Genomic DNA, 14,554 nt, shown 5'->3' with positions numbered 1-14,554 from the left:
TTATATTGAAAATTGAACATTGAAGCTATTAGGGGAGCGACAGTCGGATAAAAAAAAAATCCAGATTATTTTAATGATGTGAATCTTTATAGTGGCAGGGAGACGAATTCATGACCTATTTTTTCACATTTTCAAACTAACTATAAAACTATCCAAAACCATTTCATTCGGTATCTAGTTTCTGTGACAAAATTTTGATACTAAAGTTTTGCTTTCTAGCAAACGTGGTAACGTCTCTAAGTAGCAGCAGTTGTGTGTGGCTGAGCTGACTCCCAGCACTGACCTGAGTAATTGTAATAGTGGCTTTGGGCACAGAGGGCACAGTGATCTGGTGTACATTATCATCACCGTTCATATGGACATTTCCGACGGCCCTTTCAACAAGTCTCTTTTTGGGGAAAAAAGTGTATCCGTTTTCCCCCTACAAACAGCAGAAACCCAATACTTAGAGCCCACTCATGTGGTTTAGGTGGCACATATTGGTGTAAACAGGCAATGTCTTTCAGACTGAGCACCTCAAAGAGCCGGTGTAAAGTGGTTTACAGACCTGACATTATTCCTTTTGGCCTGAAATCCTTATTATACTTCTGACAAACTTCTGAGTCAACAAATAATTCGATTCAGTAAGTAAATCTTTTCTCGTTTGTTATCTTGCTTGGTCCTGTTATTTCCTCCTGCAGTGGAAAATATATGTTGTCTCACAGACGCCTTACACGTCCCCTCAAGAGCGTGGCATTGTTTGCATTGCTGTTTGAATAAATATTGAGCTGTGGGTTTCAAGGGGGTTTCATTTCCCAGTACTTTTATACTCTGCCTACTCTTCTTGGAGTCCTGTAATGTGATTAAAGTCTATTAATCATCAAAGCAACTCTCTAGGGAGCCTGACTCATGCACTAAGGGGAAGAAGCAGGGGTGGGAAGTGTCAAGAAAGCTTTCAGTTAACACTATCTCTTGTTCAGATTGGGAGAGAAAAGCAGGGTCACTATCAGCTCTACTGCTGGTTTTGGGGGGCCCTGTGGGATGTTTAATTTCTACTCGCTCCCTTTTTTCAAATCACTCCTCATTTGTAAAAGACGTATGAGACTAGCAGCTTCAGATGAGAGTTTAAGCACAATTAGACTACTACTAAGGTCTGTGGATTAACCCCTGAACATGTTCATTTTAGAGGAAAGATAGAACCACATTCTTCCCTCCACGTCACAATATTTTTTTCGTTTGTTTTCTGCCCCTAAGGTGGTCTACTTCACTGAAATGCACAATATCTTCAGCGAATTAACGGACAAGATCGACCAAGCTGGGCTGACTGATGAGCAGAGGCAGAAGGAGACCGAGGCCAAGCTCAGCGAGCTGCGCTCTCTGTCAATTGTCGCGGACGACTGAGGCGGGAACGCCGAGGATTGGGATGTGCTCTTTTCATGCCTCTCTGAATGGATTTTACTCTCCGAGCTGCTCTGGAGTTCAGACGGACAGCAATGGCCTTAAAATGATGGGCGGTTTCTGTAATTGCAGCCCCACACGTTTTGCACTACATCCTTGTGACTTCTTGTTTTTTCCCTCTGTGCAAAGACATTGTAATCCGGAGCAGCTCAATGCCACATTAACTAAGCCATCAGCCAAGTGCGACTTTATCAGCCAATATGTTTTTTCCTGTACCAGAATCAGGTTTCAATAGAGCAAATTAAACTGCATTATTTTTGAGAGATTTTGTTTTATAAGGGTACATTTAAACAGAAATGTTTTCATCTGTTACTAAACTTCAAATTAATTGTTTAACTCAAAGATTAATATAAACAGATGTCAGGATATAAAATGTAGTTAATGTGATATTGAAGTTCTGTGCCATCATGTGTAACGGCAGGTTTTAAACCTTTTTAAAATTGCTGTATAATGAGTCCAATCTGTCCTGACTTTAAATAATCTAAGGTGAGCCTATGCCTCCTTTGAAAGGTCTTCTATCCACTCAGACTGGGGACGCAGACAGATTGAGCCAAGAAAAAAAAAGCTTGTACTCCCTCTAGTGGGAATTTGTGATCACAGCACCCACTTTCCTTTTGTTCACAGCACCCATCCTTTGTTCTATTGTCAGTGAGAGTATGTGTTAGCGAGGAGCCTCACACATTGTTGGCGTGCTAGAAAGTCCCTTCTCTTCACCCTCAACACCAGGGTTGGAAGCCAGTTTTGCTTTCTGGCCTCCTATAATTTTGGATGGAGTCGTACTGCTTTGTTTTCACTCTATTGGGATGAGCCTCCCGTATGAAAGCTAAACTATTCAGTTATGAGCACACATTGACTTTTCAGATGTGGCTTTGTTTTTCTTGTCTTTGTATGTTAAGTGGAATCTTTTCTATTTTCTTTTATATCTGTTTGAGTTGTTTTAAATGCACAACTTTAGAAATGAAGGTGCTTTTCTTAATCAGCTGTTAAATTATTTCATTATAGTCATTTTTTTTAACGCAACTAAGGGGATTCTTTGTCAGTTATTTTATTGCATTACTTTGTCAAATGTTGTGATCTTAATGAAGTAAAATCAACTTTAAGAAGAACGCCAGCTGGTTTCTCATTTGTCTACAAGTCTCAATTCAAAAGAAAAATACACAGTTTTAACAGTTTTTATTTCTAAAATCATTGCAGATTGAAATTATTTATTCTCAAAAGTTTAGCTTAAAATATCTTAGTCACAAGCATGACCAATTAGCAGAAACAAACATTAAACAAGAATTTATGTCCCTTAAACAGTTCAACGTTACAGCCAAAAATTAACATTTAATTGGGCTTGCAGTGATAAACATTAGTTTCTATTTTTAAAAACTAAAGAAAGATTTGGTTTTAGCTGCTTTATTGAAAACTAAAGAGTACATATGTATTCAGCCAAATTCAACCATTTAATTGCAATGCAATAAAAGGTGGCATGATTAAAACAAAACTAGCATTCTGATCACCTAACACCCACAGGGAGGAACATAGTGGTGGCAGCATCATGCTGCGTGAATGTTTTTCATCAATTTATGATGGACTGAGCTTAATACAAGGAAATTGGTCTGTCACTAGATCAACAACAAAGACATTCTCGTTTCTGTCTGATAGTTTTCAAAGAAAAACTGAAGAAAATGTCCATCTGATGTCAAACTGACAGAGCTAAAGTCACAGCCAAACAAGCCTAACTATTGATTTAGAGGAAGCTGAACATAAACACCAGTTTTCACATTTCTATTCGTAAAACTAAAACCGTGCATCCTTTTCCTTTCAAGGTTCCCATGTAATCTTGAACAGCTGTGAAAGTATATAATAATTAGAAGAAAAAAAAATCAAAACTCAACATTTTCAAACTTTGTTGTTCTATAACTTCGAAAAGATGAATATACATATATAGTTTGTAATACCTTTATTAGATCGACTCGTAATTTAACCAGGACCTTTAGATTTTTGGACATTTTGATTTTTGAGCTTCCGGATCCATTTATTTTAGAATTTCAAAATGGGCCCTAAGTTCTTAAAATCAATTAAGTTGAAATACTTGATGTGTAAAAAGTGAACAGTCGACTGTTTATATCTAAATTTCAAAACAGACAAAAAAAAACCTGAACTCTGTGATGAATGTGTAAGAACGGTGTAATTCATTGCTGTGTGATGCAAGTCCCAATAAAATACAATATAATTTAAGGATGTAACTTAGTGAAAACTGAAGTATTCAAGGGGTATGAATACTTTTGTTTAGTAATTTGTTTAGTAATGTACGCCATGCTCATTTGATTCCCCAACAACTGTACAACAGAAACCTACAGGTAATTCACCTTTAATCAGCAAATGTCCCCGGTACACTTAGCTTCTTAAAAATCTCCTGAAAAGAAGTACATTGTGAATTAAATAAACTATTTCCGAAGGTGACATCTTTTGTAATTCGGTTCTCTACAAATAACACCTCTTCCCATTAACATCTCAGGCGAACTATGTGGACGGATTAGAGATGACAGTGAGATCATGAAGGAGCATTTTGATCTGATGCTTGGATGGACTGACCAGAAATGCATCTGAATACGATGTGATCAAAGTTGAGTTAAAACACTAACATTCTTCAGGTACCGCTGACAGCTTCCCCCTCTGCTGACCCTAAGCTGTTCTGCTAATGTGGACTCTTGTACATGTTCGCCAGCTGCTCTTGAAACACTCTGCGGATGTCGGCGCGCCTGCTCTTTAGGGTGGGCGTGAGAAGGCCGTTAGCGACGCTGAACGTCTCCGGATGTAAATAAAGATCCCTCACCTAAGGAAAAAAAAAAAAAAGGTGCAGTCACTAAGATGTACGTCACTGCTGTTTAAATGATGTTGCAAACGTCTCACCTGTTCAAAGGACTTTAGCCCGGCCTCCTTCCCCAATGCTCTCATGTCTTCTAGGATGGCATTTTTTACATCCTGTTTGCAAAGATAAATATTTTTTTCTTTTTCAGGTTATAAGATTAGAACATTAGAATTCTATGAACTTGCCGTACAGGGTTCTGGCACAGCTCCTGGTAGGACCCCTCAAAGCCCCTCTCCTTAGCCCATTCAACAAACACCTCTCGATCAGGCACAACTATGCCCACCACATAGGACTGCAGAAATAAAAAAGCAAAAAACACAGAGTGAAATATTTCAAACGCACCCTTAATAATGGAGATTAGAAGTCGATTTTATGTGCTTACCTGTAAACTGTCTCCATGCACAAAAACCTGGAGCACAGGAACCGAACGCAGGTAGATGTTCTCTATCTTCTCTGGAGCGATGTACTCACCCTGGGCCAGCTTAAAGATGTGCTTCTTCCTGTCGATGATGCGCAGCGTGCCGTTCTGACAAAAATTAAGGTACAAAAAACTTTTTTTTTTCTAAAAATATGCATACGTGCAACATGAAAAATTTTTATACATCTTCAATGTATTCCTACTTTGTAAGCTTGATTGACTAACAGAGAGTGGCGCCTCATTGTGATGTGGAAGGACAATAAAAACACAAATCTGAAACATGACCGGTGCATTTGAGAGATCCAGCTGTCAGAGATGAGCCAACAGCGTTATGAAGAGCAAAGAATACAACAGACAGGTCAGGGATAAATCTTTAAAGCTTGCAGTATAACCTAATCCTAGTTTTCAACATGAATTATCTGAAAACAAAGAGTTTGGTGCAGTTAATCTCCCAACAAGATGATGATCAGGATAGCTTAGAGAAAGCACTGTTGAGAGATGAAGGATGAAATTAAAATTCATAGAGGGGCTGAATACAGATGCATGCCTCACTTTTCAGATTTTTCTTTTTCTTCTTCTTCACAACTGACTTTTTTTAGGTAACCAATCATATACCGGTAAAATGGCTTCATTTTGAGGAGACAAAATGTGAAACTTCATTCTGATGCCATCTGTAATAGTTGGATTATTTCCCAACTTACCGGAAGCCACTGGCCCACATCTCCGGTGTGCAGCCAGCCATCACTGTCCAAGGCCTCCGCTGTCTTCTCTGGGTCCTTCAGATAACCTTTGAATACACTGGGGCCACGGATACAGATCTACCAAGACAAAAGACAGCAATGTATCTCCAGGCTCCAGGCGTGCCGGGAACATGTGAAGCATGACTGAGCCTTTTTCCAAAAAACTCACCTCTCCTTCTCCATTCTTAGCAAAGTAGTTCATCTCAGGGATGTCCACCACCTTTACCATGGCGCACGGTAAAGGAGCTCCAACATGACCTTAAAAAGACACACATCCACTTATCTGCTGAAAACAGGAGAACCTTTATAGGCTGTTAAAATGAGCAATGCTCAAACCTGTGCTGCTGTCGCCTATCAAAGAGAAAGTGCAGCCTCCGGTGCACTCCGTCTGTCCGTAGCCCTCACATATTATACAGCCCATCGTGGCTCTGAGGAAGGACAAAACGGTGGAGGAGATGGGTGCTGAGGCAGTCAAGGCAAACCGGAGGTTACCTCCTAAACTGGCCTGAAACACAGAGGAAAACCCACATGAAAACATGACAAAAAAGTTCAGTGTTAAAAGACGGCCGTGTGGGGGTCGGAGTTCATTTCCATTTGAACTTTTATCACTCTTGGTCAGTTTCCCGTCTGAACCCATGCAGCAAGCCAAACTGTTTCAGCTCTGCGTTGCATGTGTGAATGCCTCTTCAATAAACTCCCACAGGTCCAATATGCTGCTGGTGATTCTTGGCACCGGCTGCTGGAACCACTCTGCTCCTCTTGGAAAGCTTGGATTCAAATTCCGGTGTAATTTGCAAGCTACGTGTTGACAGGTAATTTAACCGCTTAACTCTGCGAATTAATGTGAATGAAACACGGAGGAATAAAAGTTAACGGAAAATAAATCATTACAGAGGCAATATCCATAACTGACCATAGAGATTAGATATGGAGTGGCCTGATCAAAGGGAATGATAGAGAAAATGATTACAGATACCACTATGGAGAGCATTTTAATATCAGATCTGACACAAATCAATCAATGAATGAAAACGGAGATATATTTTCTTTTTCTACAGAAACATAGAACTATGGCCTTGGTAGATATAACAATTTAGTCAAATGGATACCTTTTATTGTTTAATACAGAAGCATAGAGGTGGTATCGTCATGATATGGGACATCTTAGTTGGAAAGAAAAGTTTGCAGATAACAACATATAATTTAAATATAAACCCACTTTGATTCTTGAATACATTAAGGCTAATTTAAGGCTGTTTTTAAAGAAAATATTAAAACTGTTGCATTTGAATTAATTTGAATCACTGGCTTGAATTAAGAAAAAATGAAAAGTTAATTGACTTTAAATCCCGAAGCCTTCAAGGCATAGAAGTGGAAGCATCATGGTATGGGGCAGCCAGACTCCCAAGAAATGCACCATATCATGTCAGTATAAACTAAGAGACTGAATCCTACATTCATAAAGAGACAGAAAACAAATCCTGACTTAAAGCATTTCTTTTTTTATTATAAGTTAACCAAAATCCTGAATGACACACCGAGGAGGCTTTATTTCTCATAAACTGAAGGGAAGAAATAGCAAGATGAAATTCAGAGACAGCTTCAAAGCGTATTCTGACACCATTCATTTTAACATGACATATAAGAATTTTTTTATTGTTTAAGAAAAAAATATATAAAGATCTAACCAATAATCTAGCTGTAGAGTTGATACTAAAGTTTATCATCATGTTTGACCTTAAACCTATAAGCAGCACACTCTCCATACTGATGTAAATGTATCCACCAGCGTTTTTTAGTCTGACCTGAATTCTGTTGAACACCAGTTTATCCCACAGACTGTCGTTCCGTATAATCCCTCTGCGGAGCTCGGCCTGCTTTCTCCTGACGGCGTAGTGAAGCAGAGCCCGCTGAAACGGAGAGGTCACAGAGCCCAGGATCTAGGAGGGAAAACCTTCGAGATGAGCATCTCGTTCGCTGCAGCCTTCACAGGAGCAAGAAAACTGAGCGCTTCACTGACCTTATCGTAGATGCGAGTAAGAATACGAGGCACAACAGGGAAGAGGGTCGGTTTGAGGGTTTTAATGTCATCCATTAGAAGAGAAATGTCCCCCTGGAAGAATCCCACTCGGGCTCCATAGCAGTACATTGTGAGCTGCGACAGGAAGGCATTTCATTTTAGGCCGACAGAGAAACACTCAGATAAAAATGTCTCTGAAGAGGATGAACTACCTGGATCATCCTCTCAAACATGTGGGCAAGAGGCAGGTAAGAGATCGACACATCGTCTTGCTGGATTACAAAGGAACCCTGAGAGACGACAGGAAACAAGATGAGCAAAGCTCGGGGGAGAGATTGCATTCAGGCAGCGGGATACGGCGAGGCCCCGCAGGCAATAAAACACACTTCTTTTCAGCAGCAGTTAGATGGAAGAATCTCTAGACAGAGGCAATTAGTTAAAGTAGCTCACAGCGACGTGGGGAAATCAAACATCCAATTAATCATACCATTAGACACAGCAGGGAGGGGGACAGGTTTGAGATACAAGCAGATGGGAGAGCGACCCTAGCTGGAAGGCTGTTCTCAATTAGACAAGGAGGTGGAAGTGTAGACAGACCTCCAGGATCTTAATGACAGAGGAAGTATTGGAGGCGATGTTCCCGTGGGTGATCATGGCTCCCTTGGGCTTCCCTGAATAAATAAACAAGAAATTACTGCAGTGCCCTGCAGAGCAAAGGAACCTACAGTGGTACCACAAAGAAGGACTGTAAGTGGGCACTGAGGGACGTTCATCTAATGATGTTAGAGGGGTATAATTACACCGAGACCTCTGAGATCAGACGTACCTGTGGTTCCACTGGTGAAGCAAACTACTGCCAGATCCTGAGGCTGGGGCAGCTGCAGCAGACAGAGAAAAAGTATGAGAACATGACTCAGGTTTAGAGAGGAGGAAGCCCTCGGTCTGGTTTATAAGTGAGTGCTAATGATATCTTGCTGGACAGGAGCAACTACAGAGCCGTCATGCAGGTATGTAGGAGACCATGAATCAGTTTGATGCGGTGATGTCGCAGCTGAGAGGACAAACTCACCACAGGATCTTTGAGGTTCTGTTTTCCCAGCTCCTACAGCAGGCACAGTTTACACATCATCATTGATGGAGCAATTAAAAGCATGTATATGTTAAAAAAGTCTCCAATTGGTGCTTGTTCCCACGCACCATGAGCTGCTCCCGGTTAAGGACGTCCACCGCACACTTCTTGGCCCTCTCCCCAAAGGCTTGGCTGAAGTCTTCAAACAGAACCAGGCAGGAGATCTTGGGAGTCATGCCTTTCTCCTTGCACTCCAGCAACAGCGCTGCCCTCTCCTCCCGGTCGCAAACAACTATGGACATCTCAGCTAAACAGACGCAAGTTTTAAAGTTTTTGTGCAGATATTTCTGGCTTAAGTGCAAAAAAAAATAAAAAATGGATGGCCCTACAACATTTTCACATTCTGTGCCGCTAAAAAAAAACAAAAAAAACAAAAAAAAAAAAACACAAAGCTGCATGCATTTTATTTGGATGTTGTGTGATAAACCTAGAATGTGAGAAGAAAAGAGTCATATTTTGCTTTTCTTTTCTTTTCTTTTTTAACAGAATAAAGAAATCATGCAAAGGAATGCATGTTTATCTAGACCCCTGGAGTGGAAGTAACTTTCACTCCGATTACAGTTGACTCTAGGGCTGCAAGTAACAATTATTTTGCAAATTGATTATTCTGGCGAGTATTTTTTCGATTAATTGTTTATTAATCGGATAGCCAAAGGTTACTTAAAAAATTTTTAAGAAATTTAACCAGGTAAAACTACAACTTTTCCACTTGAGGAATTCTGAGAAACAATGCTTTTATCTTAAATGCAAAATATTTATATATATATTCTTTTTACAATATTGGTATAATTACCACTCTAAGTGGGTCACCCTGTCAGCTAAAGACATGTTTTAGAGTCTCTAAACTCCAGTTAACGAATAATCGATTACTGAATTAGTTGACAATTAATTGAATAATAGATTAATCCTATTAATTGTTTCAGCCTTAGTTGAGTCTTTTTGGTTTATATCTCCAACACATACAGAAACAAAAGTGTCTTCCAAAATATTGCAAAAACTTAAAGCTCAATCAGCCATAGATTCATCCTAATATATCAGGTCTCCTTTTAGTTGGATTTAGGTCTTTAACTTTGAGCCTCCTGCTAGAAAGAGAACCTGCTGTCCAGTCTTGAGTCTTTTCCTACTTCACAGGTTTGGTTTTCTTCTATGATAACTCAGTTTATAGCTGCTTTTATCTCTCTATCACCTTTGACCAGATTTCCTGTCCCTGCTGAGGAAAAGCTTCCCCACTGCACAGGGCTGCAACGCCTTTGTTTCACTATGGAAAAACAGTCATGGAAAGAAAGAAATGTTGTCCTCTTGTTCCAAAGGAAAATGACCTGAAGAATACAACAAAAACAAGTGAAGGCTGATATATATATTTTGGTGACAGTGCAGGTTTCTGCTCACAGAGGATTTTGCATGTTGGTCAAAATATTCAAGCTCCACCTGGTTGTCTTTGCTGTATCCCCGAGGTGGTTTATTGTAAACTCCAAATGGGGCTATTTTTAACAGCCTTCTTTCAAAGCTGGCTTTTTTGTGCTTCTTTGTTCATAAAAATTTGACTTTTGAATGCACAGCTAGAAGTAGTCCAGTCCAAAGATTCTTCAAACCTGAGCTGTGAGTTTATGCAGCTCCTCCACAGTTATTAAAAACAGCTCAGTTGCCTCTTTGATTAATGCTCTCCTTGCCTGAATTGTTAGTTTAGATAAGAAGACGTGTCCTAGTAGGTTTATTCTCATGCAACAGTTTTGGGATGAGGGATTTAACAGTTCTCAGTGAAACATTTAAAGATATCATTAAAAAAATTATTGACATATATTATTTATATGCTTTTGTTATTCACTATAGCTCTTAATGAACATACACAGGTTTCACAGTACAGCTGAATTCATACTGAGATTTTTAAAGCGATTTGCCCCACTGGATTTCATTTAGGGGTGTCAGTGTAATTTCTTTTTTTTTTTTAATGGATAAAAGGTGTTAAACGTTATTTCAGCTGAATTCTTGCCTTCAGCTGCCGCTGCTCTCTTCTTGCTCCTTTAATATTTAAAATAAAGGAACCCCTTAATTTGCTCCAAACAAATCCACTGGACTGTGTTTCCAAGTTTGAAGACGTTTCGCTTCCCATCCAGGAAGGTTTTCCAATTCAAAATGTCCGAATTAGCGCTGAGTTCCAAGCTTTATAGAGTAGCCCAAAATAAAGCCTTGTGTAAAACAAAGCCTTAATTTGTTTCTTTAAGATTTGGAGTGATGGAAACATTAAAAATGTGTCATATCAGTTCCTATTTTTTAAAGGAATGCTAAACTCCGACCGAAAAAGGGACGGTTTATTTACACATAAGATTCAAGGAATTATTTGAGACTATCACTGTAAAGTTTATATAAAGGTTTTATCTTTTCCTACATCTCAGTCTACTTTAATCTGCTAAGATCTTTCTTCTTTTTTTTTTTTTTTTTTATTAAATCTTTGAGATTGAATCATTGTTGAAGGTTTCAGAGACAGGTTCTCACCAAGGTTGAGGATGTGGACCATAGCCTCCAGCCCCAGCGTGTCATACAGAGGCACCAAAACTTTGGAGTATGTGTAACAGGCCATCTCTGAAATGACCCACTGCCACCAGCAGAGGGAGACAAAGCAGCATAGTTAGACTGACTCAGAAGCTTCACACAGAGGATTGTAGAAGGTTACACAAAAACAAAGTATTGTACATTCAGGCTTGTTTTGCTAAAAATACATATATTCTAAGCTGGTAAGAGTCAGAAAGTAAACCAAGGAAAGTGGATCTGTTAGGAATTAGATTATGATATTATATTTGGGGGATTTTAAATAATCCATCTTTGCATACGAATTTACATTTCGAGAGCATAACGATTTTAAAGGTTCAGGCCTGTTTTTACATGTTAAAAACATATAACCTGAAAAGCTGGGGTCATTTTAGGTCATTTTTTGCATATTTAGAGGAAAGCAGGGAAATGCTGAATCCTTATGGAAAAAATCTGTTAGATAAAAATCCTCAATTCATCCATATAAATTTCTCATCATTGTTAAACACAATGTCGATCTGATGAGTTATATCTGTGTATCTCACTGAAATTATGTGTTACATCATGTATAAACATGGAACGTCAGAGATCCGATGCTGGCTGATTTAAAATAATCAGTTTCGGCTTTCAGCTACATAAACGTCTTCTGCTGAAATCACATTAGGCTGACCCTCTGAAACCAAATTAAGGAACACATCAGGAGTTGAAACTAAACCCTCATTTTTCTGCAACCTTTCTTGCAATTAAAGCTTTAAGTTACAATTATTGAAAGGTAATCAAAAAGTCCACACCATGAAAATTCTCCCACCATGTTTCATAGTTCATGAGGTATTGAAGCGTTTAGCTTTAATTAGGCATGGTGTCCAACAGTTTGGTCAAATCTGTCCATAGGACATCTTTCCACAACCTTGTGAAGTGTTCAAATGTTACTTAGCAAAAGTAGAACCTATTGGGTATTTCTTTTATTTTAAGAAAAGCGTTTATTTTGGTAGTTTTTCCATAATTCCTTACACTTTTTCATTTAAGATGCCAACTGAGGCCTGCAGAGCCTTAAATGAAGTTTTCAGATAGTTCATTAGAACCTGCTATCAGGAAAATGGCTTTAAACTGAAGTTACTGAAGCTATTCACTAAAGCAAACTGGTTTTCAGAGACCGTCATCCATTTCACATCTCATTATTCTAAAGCGACGCACCAATGAGGGTTTTAAAAAAATATTTTTTACAAGAGAAATGTTTATTGTTTCCCCAATAATTCTTCAACAGCTTGATGTTGATAATAAAAGATGAGATATATACTATATATACAGACTAATATTTAGGCTGCCCTCATAGGCAGAAAAGTGACGCCTCCTAAAATGTTGACGTAAAGATGTAATCGATATAAGTTTTTCTCTTTCCTAAAGAGAAGTGAATTCCTACCTCTGGTCTGTTCGTGGAGTAAACCCCAACAAACTCTTGGCAACCTTTGGCAATCATGCCGCTCCCCATCCACTGGGCCTGTTGAGCCACCTGGAGGATCGGAGAACTTCAATCAATAAACAGCAGAGATTGACTCACTATGTTCAAATGTTATCCTGACTGAGAGATCAAACTTTAGCCGAGTCACAACCTGAGAGTAGGAGATCCACTCGTAGGGCTGGCCTGGCTTCCTGTAGCCAAGACATGGACGGTCTCCTGCAGAACACAAGGCAGACGTGTCATAAAGGTTCAAACCTCCGGAACAATGGTAGAACTGAACATTACGGATTTGACCAAAGCATTAGGAACATTTTTTATTTCCTCCATCAGCAGTGAATCCAACCTGCTTTTTTCAGACATCTAAAGTTCACTTTATTTTTTTAGTTTACTGTAGTTATTCAGAGCATTTTTGTCTCTGGAGTTTACTGTGACTTTATGCAATAGAGCAAGACACAGTAGACTTATTGTTAAGCAGAAGAAAATAAAAGAGCATGCAGCTGTAGAGCACTAATTTAATCTCACTCCCCAAAAATGCAGGATCCGTTTGGATGTACAGCTTTAACCGCAAAACACATTTGCAGTTACAGCTAATCCCTGTTACAGCTGTCCCTTGCCTTAGAAATGCACTTGGAAAATAAAAAAAAAGTAATATAATAGACTCATGAATCCTTTTCTTTCTACTTCACAGTTCTGTATTAGTCTGTGTTGATCCATCACACAAGCTCATAATGGAAAACATTTAGCACGGCATTGTGGGTATGTGTGCTTCATCCATCACCTGAGATCTTCAGACCTCTCTGGAACATCTCGTACACGGTCCTGATGTCTTCGTAGTAAAACTCCAGCAGGTTATCATCTTTAAGGAGAGCAGATCTCCTACAGCTGGGATCTCCCTGCAAACAGATCGGTTATTACCAGCGACTGACCGCCATGATGACAGGAAAGCACAATGGTAGGCCACTCACGCCGACAGCAACAGACTGGGCTTGTAGATCACAGGGAGGACGCATGGGCCGAGGTCGGGTCAGCAGCCAGTACACAGTGAGGGACGCCACCGCTCCTAAACCCAGCAGAGAGGAGGTGGATAAGGACGGCAGGAGATTCCACAGCTCCTCAGCTTTAGACCCTTTGAGTTCTGCATGGGAGGAAAGCGAACGCAACCACTCCTGGAGCTGCATAGCTGTAAACAGAGCAAAAGCAGAAGGAAAAGTATGTAAATTATATGGTACATAGGCAGATGCTTAGGTCTGCAGCAGAGCAAACCAAAAACAGAAATAAAGTGAGTTTCACTGCAAATGTCCTTCTTTTTAATCTGTTGGACCTTTCATCATTACCTCTAAAGCAGCAGTAAACTGTGTAGCACTAGACATGAGACCAGTTTCCTAAAATGGCTTCAAATTGATGGGTTTTTTGATGAAGAATTTTTTCAGTATAATATCACATTTAAGTACAAATTGTTTATGAAAGATTTTAACAACATTTTACTCAGTAATCTAAACCAAACACCATCATAGAACAGCCCTGAAGAAGACGTTTTTACAGGTTGTCAGCTTTATCTTAAAAGGTGCAGGATGCAACCCTGCAAAACTAATTCCTGCAGGCGGCCATTAGACACTTTTTAACAAACAAAAGCTTCTCATTCCCTCCTTTACCCGACTATGTATTTTTATGTACTATACTGTGAATAGATTAGTGGGGGCATTTGCCCCCTCGAAAAAATTTATCTCACCAATATTTTACTACTTTTTACTATTTCCTTTTTATTTTTGTCTCGTATCCATTTTGCGGGACCATTAACATCTCGCGACTTTACTGTTGTTCTCTGTCATTGAGATTAGAGTTTTGAAAACAATCCATCTCCTAAAGATTGTTAAAGTTTCTTCCAGTCATGAGATAAACTACACCCTACAAAACTTGAACCATTTTGTTTAATTAAAATCTGATTTAATTATCATTTTGTTAAAAAAA

General features: G+C 39.2%; 2 protein-coding genes across 2 annotated transcripts in view; one reads left to right on the top strand and one right to left on the bottom strand.

Annotated features, from left to right (window-relative positions):
- The window catches only part of bin3 (bridging integrator 3), a 39,775-nt gene extending 37,264 nt beyond the window's left edge, over positions 1-2,511 (top strand). The window contains exon 9 of the mRNA XM_015389191.1: positions 1,234-2,511. Within this exon, the coding sequence (XP_015244677.1) occupies positions 1,234-1,380 (147 nt within the window). The 3' untranslated portion in view covers positions 1,381-2,511. The remainder of the gene's footprint in view (positions 1-1,233) is intronic.
- A 1,203-nt stretch (positions 2,512-3,714) lies between these two features.
- LOC107093877 (long-chain-fatty-acid--CoA ligase 1-like) overlaps positions 3,715-14,554 on the bottom strand; it is a 21,387-nt gene continuing 10,547 nt past the window's right edge. Inside the window, exons 2-20 of the mRNA XM_015389189.1 lie at positions 13,552-13,766; positions 13,365-13,479; positions 12,738-12,802; positions 12,548-12,637; positions 11,095-11,194; positions 8,670-8,848; positions 8,542-8,574; positions 8,299-8,350; positions 8,070-8,143; positions 7,685-7,762; positions 7,473-7,607; positions 7,258-7,392; positions 5,789-5,957; positions 5,622-5,710; positions 5,414-5,530; positions 4,677-4,820; positions 4,485-4,586; positions 4,336-4,407; positions 3,715-4,258 (exon numbers count right to left, since the gene is read on the bottom strand). Of these exons, the coding sequence (XP_015244675.1) occupies positions 4,121-4,258; positions 4,336-4,407; positions 4,485-4,586; positions 4,677-4,820; positions 5,414-5,530; positions 5,622-5,710; positions 5,789-5,957; positions 7,258-7,392; positions 7,473-7,607; positions 7,685-7,762; positions 8,070-8,143; positions 8,299-8,350; positions 8,542-8,574; positions 8,670-8,848; positions 11,095-11,194; positions 12,548-12,637; positions 12,738-12,802; positions 13,365-13,479; positions 13,552-13,766 (2,102 nt within the window). The 3' untranslated portion in view covers positions 3,715-4,120. The remainder of the gene's footprint in view (positions 4,259-4,335; positions 4,408-4,484; positions 4,587-4,676; positions 4,821-5,413; positions 5,531-5,621; positions 5,711-5,788; positions 5,958-7,257; positions 7,393-7,472; positions 7,608-7,684; positions 7,763-8,069; positions 8,144-8,298; positions 8,351-8,541; positions 8,575-8,669; positions 8,849-11,094; positions 11,195-12,547; positions 12,638-12,737; positions 12,803-13,364; positions 13,480-13,551; positions 13,767-14,554) is intronic.

Source organism: Cyprinodon variegatus, unplaced genomic scaffold, assembly GCF_000732505.1.
Source record: "Cyprinodon variegatus isolate N-32 unplaced genomic scaffold, C_variegatus-1.0 Scaffold451, whole genome shotgun sequence".
NCBI lineage: Eukaryota > Metazoa > Chordata > Actinopteri > Cyprinodontiformes > Cyprinodontidae > Cyprinodon > Cyprinodon variegatus.
Note: the sequence above shows the minus strand (reverse complement) of the source record. Positions and strands in the feature narration are given on the sequence as shown.